Here is an 8,998-nt window from a genome sequence, read left to right as displayed (position 1 = left end):
TACATTAACATGTAACGTAAAAAAAAAAAAAATTTAAAAAAGCTAGAACAAACAAAAAACACCTTAACGTGCAAGGTAAAAAAAAACAAAAAAAAGCAAAAACAAACAAAAAAAAGCAAAAAAAAACAAAAAAAAACAAAAAAAACAAAATTTTAAAAAGCTAGAACAAACAAAAGAATACAAAACATAAAATAAACAAACGTACAGTCATCATAAACGAAAAATGTTTACTACAACTATAGTACAAATGAAAAAAAGGGGAAAACAAATACAATACAAATACAAATTGTTTAAAGACAGAACAAAATTTCACACAAAAAATAAAAATATTACAAAAAAAAAAAAAATATACAAACGTATATTTCATGCGTTTATTTATGTGTACAAATGCACTTTTGTAAAAAAACGAAAAGGGTTGCGGGTTTCCATATATTTAAGGTAAAAAGCGCAAACAAGGTAAAAAGCGCAAAAAAGGCAAAAAAGGCAAAAAAGGCAAATAAAGCAAATAACGAAAAAAATGGCGAAAAAACAGAACAAAACAGAACAGAACAAATAGGCACCGATAAAAATGCGTATTTTTAATTTGGCAAGTTGTCCAACGTTTTCGCGATCGGAGCGGGGAGGCTTTCTTTCTTTCTTTCGTTTTTTTTTTTTTTTTTTTTCCTTTTTTGCAATTCGCATATATAGCGCTTAATAAACCCTCCTTGTAAAATGCAAAATGCAGACGCAAACAAGCGCAAATGAATATGCCAAAAGATGCCTTTTCGAGTTTGTCCTTCCCTAGTAACATTCCTTTCAGTATCACTCGTTCTTCTTGACTTTACAGCTCCATAATTTCAACTGCCAACATTTTGACGCCTTCCATGATTAGCTTCTTTATTGCACTTAACAAAAAAGGCAATGGGAGGCACGTCGTAAAAACACTACGCTTATGTCTGGGCGATCATTTCGGGGGAAATATTCGCCTAATTGAAAAGGACGCATAATAAATATGTACACAAAAAAGGGTGGGCATTTACAACTAATGCACTAAGGACGGAGTAAGGTACGTACATACGTATGTATATGTACATACGCACACATATTGCGTACGTGCACACTGAGTTGCTAAATTGCACTCCCTGAAAAGTGGGACCTACCTCACAGGGCGAGGACTTCCACGTTTTTCCCCATTCTCAGCCAGTTCGAAATGAAAACGAATTATTCTTAACATTTTTTGGAGTGAAAAGAGGGGAAACTCCCTCTTTCAAAGCGTTCATATGGAGCGCCCATCGAACGTTACAAATAATTTCCGTTAACACGTAGCAGTATTAGCGTGTTTGTCATGTTAGCCGCGTTAGGCGTATTTTTTAAAGGGCAGTAAAAAGGGCAATTCCGAGCCGGCCCATGGGGATGTACACCTGGCCGTATGCACACACATATATGTATTACATATTTACGCACTCGTAGCCTTTCGCGCTTCCCCATACCCAATAACACATTTTCACACACGCACACGTCAAAAAGGCCTTGCTCGGAAAATGCCAAACGTTACAAAGCTGCTATTTGCTGAAATGGCATTCCATTTTATCGCTTTTCACACGGGCCATCATTCTCGATTATTCAAGCGTATTAGGGCAAATTGAAAAACAAAAATTTTTTTGCAACAAATGCTTTCATATTCAGCAAGAGCATACTTAAAATGTTGCTGCTGAGTATGTCCCCATTTGGCAAATCGCCGAAAGACATAACATATATTTTTAAAAAAGTTAAAGCGGAAATAATGGAAATGAATAAAAAAATGTTCAGCCAATGAGCTCGTCAGTAGTCCCTCTTTAATTTGCGCTTTACTTGGGGCATAACCTGTTCACCCGATTTGTTAAAGGGTTAAACATATCCTTGCGGTGTGTAAAAAATGAAACAGGCAAATTAGGAGTGGGGTGAATTTTGGCTGAATAAAAATGCGGGCGCGGGAACGACGCCACGCAGTGGCAAGCAGTCCATGTTATTAGTTTAAAAATGTATATCAATTTTGGCAATTTGCCCAATCCAATCTTTTCCGTAACAACCAAAAAAAGGTGTGCAACTCCATTCGCCACAAAAATGTATATTTTGCACGAACGTACGGATGAATCACCGCCAGGGTGATAAATGCCACACACGTACCTCTCGAACTTAGGGCCATTTTGTCGCATTCGCGAAGTGGTCTTCTTCCTCCACCTTGCACGCACATTTCTGAGGAGAGGCCTTCGTCAGGGTGCCTTAAAGAAGGGGCTCATAGGGTGGCCGCACAAAATGGTCACTTAAAGTTGGCCGCACAAAACGGTCACTTAAAGTTGGCCACACAAAATGACCGCTTAAAATGGCCACACAAAATGACCGCTTAAAGTGGCCGCGCAAAATGGCCGCTTAAAGTGGCCGAACAAAATGACCGCTTAAAATGGCCGCATAATAGGGGAGACTACATATAGGCCAAAAAATTACGTGCGCATTTGTATGTCCCCATTTTGGGAATTTTTTTTTTTTTGGCTAGCCAATATGTTCAGGTAAAAAACAAAACACATGAAAAAAAAAAAAAAAAAAAAAATCCACGTATGCAAAGCTAAGTTAATCAATGAGAAAAAATTTCCCAACCTTGTAAGTATTAGGGAGGCGGTCAAACTTCTCGACGGTGTTATACACAAGTGAACCAAACTGCTGACCGCGACGGAGATTCCAAAAAAAGGGTTGCTCTTCGATATTTTAAATGGCTCACTCATTGTGGCACGGCCGCACAGCAGGCAGATTCACGCTGATATGCCCATGCTGCTAATAATACACAGAAAGGAAACATGCGTCATGTCGTCCTTCCCCCCACCTGTGAACGGCTGAGGAATTGGTCCCATGAGGGGTGGTTCCGTTGCATATGATACTCCTGATGAACGGGGCGACCCTCGCTCGACCATCGCTGCGTGAAACGCATATTTTTACATTATCTGTTCTTCGTAATTGTGGGGTAGGTACACACCAGCGAATGCAGGGAAACTTCGCTGTGACTGCTCAGGTTGAAGGGGTTGGGAAAGGGAGAAGCGCCCAGCGGATGCTGCGTGAGAGCAGTGGGTGACTCTTCCCCTCAGTGGGTGCTTCTTCCCCCCAGTGGGTGCTTCCTCCCCCCAGTGGGTGCTTCTTCCCCCCAGTGGGTTCTGCTTCCCCCCAGTAGATGCTTCTTCCCCCCAGTGGGTGCTTCCTCCCCCCAGTGGGTGCTTCCTCCCCCCAGTGGGTGCTTCCTCCCCCCAGTGGGTGCTGCTCCCCCCCTGTAGAAGAACGCCAAGATGGGTCTGCTGCGCCCCAGGGAAAGAGTAATCGTGAACGCCATCCGGCGGGAGAGCCGAATAAAGTACAAGGCAAAGCGCATGCACAAGCGCTTTCGGTCGTGGGCACAACAAAGAGTGAGGGAGTACTGGATGCCCATGAATGTATGTCTAACAAGTCAAGCCAACTTGATGGATGGGCAATACATAGCCGCGTGTGTGCAAAAAGCAGCAACGTTAAGAAAACATGACTACGAATTGTGGAAAGGATACACGGAAAGAATCTTAACAATACGTGACACATTAACACCGCAGCAAGTTGGCTATATATTTTATGGAATGGGAAAAAGCCGATTTTTAAACCCCTCTTTTTACGAACAAATGTTAACATGTGTGCAAAAAAAATTAAACGCTTTTTATAGCCATCCCTTAATGTGCATTGCATGGTCATTAAACAGAGTCCTAATCAGAGAAGAAGAATTTTTCAACCATTTCTGCAAAGCTGTTGTGGACAAATTTGACGATATGCGAGTAAAAGATTTAATAAAAATAAACAATGCAATTGCAAAGCTAGGAATTCAAAATAAAAATTATAAACAATTTATAAACAGCCATATGGTTAACAAACTGGAAACAATTTTTGCTCAAGATTTTCGTAACGTAATTAATGATGTTACTTTGGTTAACCTTTACGATGATGAAGTTAAAAAATATATTTTAATCCGATTTAGCAATATGTTTATTTGTGCCAGACCGCAACATTACAAGAGTGCTTACAAATCGGCAGTAGCCGTGAGGGTCTTATTCCCCCATGTGTGGAGTGCCCTTTCCAATAAGGTAAAAAGCTTTTATGTCCGCCTCAGTATGAGAAGGATCCCAGAGAGTACGAGAAAGCCATCCGAATTGCAATGGGAAGTTTCGAACTGTCTAGCCAAATTAGGTGTAAGCCATAGGAACACCTTTCTTTGGGGATGTTACTATATAGATATTGGTGAGATGAATGAAAAACGAAACTGCTGGTTTGTTGATGGACCTGCTTGTTTTTATACCTCTACAAATCAGTATATCGAAAGTGTAAAGTTGCAACATAGGATTCTTTACGACTTGGGATGGAACATAAGGAGAATTGTCTGGCTCGATTGGTTGCAGCTTGGCGATGACTGGGATGAAAAAGTGAAGTATGTAAAGGCCCAGAGGGAGAAAGACCCCCTTGGGAAAACCCTAACCCACATGTCACCCATCTCGGCAGATGAAATTAAAAATAAGCTGAACCAACTGAAGGCTTATAAAATTCGGAAGGAGCAGCAGAAGGAGGATAGTCAGGAAAAGATACACCTCACTCTGTGAGGCAGCGCCACTTACATTTCGGCCACAAGAGAGGGGAGTCACGTCCGCATTGATAGTTCCCCCACACACATACACAGACTCTCGCTCACACTGAGATTAACTCATAACTATGTTGGCGAATGGGAAAGGTCCCTCCCTCCGCGGCAACCATCCCCCACCGTTGTGTTTTCTTTTTTTAACCTCGAGCGAATCCCTTGAGGTTACTTCACCTACGTGAGAATGCCATCGAGGTAGCTCCCACTTTTTGGCCGTGGCCCTTCTGCGGCGTGCTGCGATTTTTTCTTTTCGCATTGAACGCGCCGCACACCATCAGGGGAGTGCTTAAATGGGCGGATTTGCCAGTTTCCCCATTTCTGAACTTTCCCCCCCCTGTAATTAACGCCGCGCGCAGAGAGGCTTCAATTTTTTTGTAATTTAAAATTTAACGCGATTAAAAAGGATGACTCGAACGGGCGCTATCGCGAGGGAAGCAATTTTTTGCAAAAAAGGAAAAAAATTTTTTTTTTTCATACATTTAAGACACATTTGTGGATCAAAAATTTTATTTGCGTCTGGAAGTTAAACGCGCGAAGGTTGCTCACTGCTTGGAGGGTTGTTCTACATGCAAATTCTCAGAGGAGAAAAATGCGCTGCAGGCAGTGGACATCGGCAGGCGCGCAGCGCAAAATGCAGTTGGAAGCCCTGCATTGGGCGGAAACAATGAAATGGCGCCCTCACACATATCGCGTAAAACATAAACAGGATGACGTGTTATACACATATAAGTTCATACAAATGGTGCCATTTTGCGCGACGGTTATGTTGTCACTGGACCCAGTTGCTACACACGTTAAGTGCATGTCGCAGAGATGCTACACCCACATCAATGGGCATGGAACACTGCAAATGGTTTTTCTTTCCCCAAGTGAATGACAAAAAGAGGGAAAAAAAACAATGACTGTCATGTGAGTGCCCCTTTTCTGTCCCTTCGCTGTCGCATGACTGCTGTGTGAATGCCGCGTAAAAGCCGCGTAAAAGCCGCGTAAAGTGAGCGCAATTAACGGCTTCGCTCCTCAGGCTTGAAACAAAACAAGGATGAAGACACACCGCCTGCTCGAATATGTTGCGGTTTTGTATTTCGTACTGACGTGTCTCAACCGAGTAAGGCGCATGAGACAAGAGTGGGCTGGAGTGGAAGTGCCCCTGGAATGTAAAACGTTTCAGGGTTGCAGCTTTTCCCACTCTCTCGCGCGTTTCAGGGGCTACAGAGTCCCCCTTCGTTGGAGGCACACCCATTCGCCGCCCGGAAAGACCGCTCGAATGTGTATGCATATAAATGTATACATATAAATATGTACGTGTTTTTTTTTTCTTCCCGCAGACCGACGGGCAGGACGCCCAGAACGACCGAGCCGGCCTGGCCGGCCTGAGCGACAACGTCCTGGTGGCCTTCCTCCTCCTTGTGCAGCTGGAAGTCCCGAATTTCCTGGGGAATTTTTCGAAAAAGGAAAAATATGAAAAAGTGATTGATGGAGCTATATATCTTTTCACCAAAGAGGTGGCTACAGAAAAACAGGCGCAGGAACAGAGGGGGTACACAGTCCAGGATGTCCGTCATGTCATCACGGGGGTAAGTCTTACTCAGAGTGGCTACTTCGCTTCACCGACTCTGCCCGGATGCTCAAAGGAGCAAAGCGGAGTGAATCGAATCAAAGAGGAGATAAGCGAAGCGAGGCGCTTTCCATAACTCTCCAATAAAAATTGTGCCACCATTTGGGGTGCTAATTCTGGGGGACAACGCCCCCACATCTGCTGCTTCCAAACGGGGGAGGGACCATTAAGCGGCATGCGTTTACCCATTTGAAGAGACCATTTAGCGGCATGTGTGTACACATTTGAAGAGACCATTTAGCGGCATGTGTGTACTCATTTGAAGAGACCCGTTAGCGGCATGCGTGTACACATTTGAAGAGACCCTTTTTTTTTTTTTTTTCGTGCCGCAGTTGGATTGGCACGTGTGTGTCTTGTCCAACTGGAGAAGTGTATGCATCTCATACCTTTTTTTTTTTTTTCCCTCCATATGACACCTCTCCCCCTCAGCTGAACAGCCTCCTGAATGACATAAAAAACGGAAACGAAAGCTACTTCACCTGGATGGAATTAATCACCAATGAATGCTGGAGGGAGGAAAATGGTTGCAGAGCGCTGACCACGCGGAGCTGTGCGCTGTCTGTGTTGAATGCTCTTCCAAAAAAAACTCTACCAGTAACATGCAACAGTTGCATTATGTACGCATTAAACTACGCACTACACTCGAAGGGTTTATTTACAAATCTGCTACAAATACAAAACTGCAATGAAGAAAGTAACCTCAAATTGATATACCTCAGTAAGGATATCGGGTTGGTGAGAGAACATCGATTATACCTGAACAGCTTGGAAAGCATTTCTGTCACAAAGAATGTCCGAAGCCAAGTTTTCATTTTGCATATAAAAAATGCGACACATTTGGTAGATATTTTAAAGACGCATGGACAAGAAAAATTCACACAGGTGATGAGGGACGCCTTGATGGAGGTAATTAAAAAAAGCATAGAAACGTACATGAGGCATTTAAAACATAATAGCTCTTTTAATCAAAATGGAGTAAATGAAATGAAGGTGGACAAGGCAAATTTGATCTCCCTTACGATAAATGGCTATTTGTATATGGACCAGACAATAGGGGAAATTTTGCGCGTGAGAGATTTTGGTCTGTTTTTTACAGAAAATTCTTTGGAGCAGTGCGTTTCGATGCTAACGGGGAGGAACTTGTTTGTTCAGGTGGAGATGGGGACTCCGGGGGGGGGAGACGTCCCGGGGGGAGAGGTACCCCAGAATGGTGACCCCTTCCCCATTGGAAATCTGCTCACCCTGATCGAGTTCGAGCTTGTCCTCAACTCGTATTTGCATTTCGGGGAGAACCACTTCTCCAAAGCTGTGATGCTGATGAAAAAGGTCTTTTACGCGGAGGGAAAAAATGAAAACGGGGTGTTCAACTACGGGGAGGACAAGGCGGTCAGGGAGGACGGAGCGGCCAGGGCGAACGGGGCAGACAGGGGGGATGGAGCGGCCAGGGCGGACGGGCGCGTGGTGGACAACTTGCTGGCCATCGCGAAGGGAGGGAAGTTGCGCAGAGCCCCGCAAGGAGGTCACTTGAGAGGTGCCCAGCAAGGAGGTCACTCGGGACACGTCGCATGGAGGAATCACCTCAGTGCCGCGCCCACGAATGAGTACAGAAAACAAATCGAAGAATTCAAAAGGACACAACTGGAGCTGATGGACGACCAAACCATCTTCGTCATCATGCTGGTGAAAAGTCTCCCCGAAAATAAATACACACTGATGAAGAACGTCATCGTTGACCTGCTAACCAAGCCAGTCTACTCAAACTCGCTAAAAGGATTTTCCTATAATGATGAGAAAAAGGTTAACAAGGAACTAATCGAAGTCATGGGGGAGTCCTATAACGACCCAATAAATAACCTTAAAAGGAGGACGAAGCATTTTGGATTCAGAATTAATAAAAGGGAAATCCAGGCCATCGAAAAATTAATACAACAGGGATATAAACTAACCCAAATAGCTTTTCACAATTATAGCTCCATTCCACTAAATAGTAGAAAGAATATCTACTCAGCGGTTAAGATGTTCTCCCTCTTTGAGCATAGGGTGCATTACCTGACTGGTTGGGATGCACACATTTTATTTTCCAAGAGGATATACCCTGAGGATATGGTGGAGAAAAATTACAACGTGTACTCCTATGCGCAGAGTGGGGGCAACTATTGGTTCATTATATGCTGCACGGTCATCCCTCTCTTGGTGATTATTTTATTATTCCTTTTGTACAAGTACTTGTTTCACGATAAGCTGAAGTTCTCCTGCCTCTTCAGAAATAGGAAGTCCAAAAAACGCAGTCATGGCTCGTCGGGCAGCGCGCTCAAGTACTATAGGCACCTCTCTGGGGGCGTGAACTTGTCCAGCGCGCGCCGACAGCACGCGGACAGGGCGGAGCTCCAGCACTTGCTGCGCAGGAGGAAACGCAGAACGGAGATGGAGGCAAAGCCGAGAGGAAGATATGGCGCAAAAAATGGCGCAAAAAACGGCGAAAAAAATGAGGCAAAAAATAGCAAAAAAAAAGGTTCAAGTAGTAGTGCAAAAACGGACGCAAAACTGGACAGGATCAGCAGGGCGCACAGGCTGGCCCGTACAGGTCACGGCAACGAGGCAGATGGTCGGAACAAATTCGCCGAAACGCCGCACGCAGGAGCAACGAAGAAGCGGGAAACGAAGAGCAGTGACTTCTTCATGGAGGAAATCCAGCCCAACTATGATTTCGAATAGACCGTGCAAGGCCTTGC

General features: G+C 44.1%; 2 protein-coding genes across 2 annotated transcripts; both read left to right on the top strand.

The window, feature by feature from the left end:
- Window positions 1–3,428: 3,428 nt before the first annotated feature.
- PCYB_062400 (secretory protein) lies at window positions 3,429–4,610 on the top strand (the record flags this gene model as incomplete). Its single annotated transcript, XM_004221407.1, has 1 exon — window positions 3,429–4,610. A coding segment is annotated over one exon (1,182 nt), but the record flags the coding sequence as incomplete, so codon positions are not given.
- Window positions 4,611–5,690: 1,080 nt separating this feature from the next.
- PCYB_062390 (hypothetical protein) lies at window positions 5,691–8,981 on the top strand (the record flags this gene model as incomplete). The annotated part of the gene is made up of 3 exons (XM_004221406.1): window positions 5,691–5,756; window positions 5,977–6,225; window positions 6,696–8,981. 3 exons carry the CDS (start codon window positions 5,691–5,693, stop codon window positions 8,979–8,981), a joined length of 2,601 nt encoding a protein of 866 aa, XP_004221454.1.
- Between the last annotated feature and the right edge of the window lie 17 nt (window positions 8,982–8,998).

This window comes from Plasmodium cynomolgi, chromosome 6, assembly GCF_000321355.1.
Source record: "Plasmodium cynomolgi strain B DNA, chromosome 6, whole genome shotgun sequence".
Taxonomy (NCBI): domain Eukaryota; phylum Apicomplexa; class Aconoidasida; order Haemosporida; family Plasmodiidae; genus Plasmodium; species Plasmodium cynomolgi.
The sequence above is the reverse complement of the archived record's forward strand: the minus strand, read 5'-3'. Positions and strand labels throughout refer to the sequence as shown.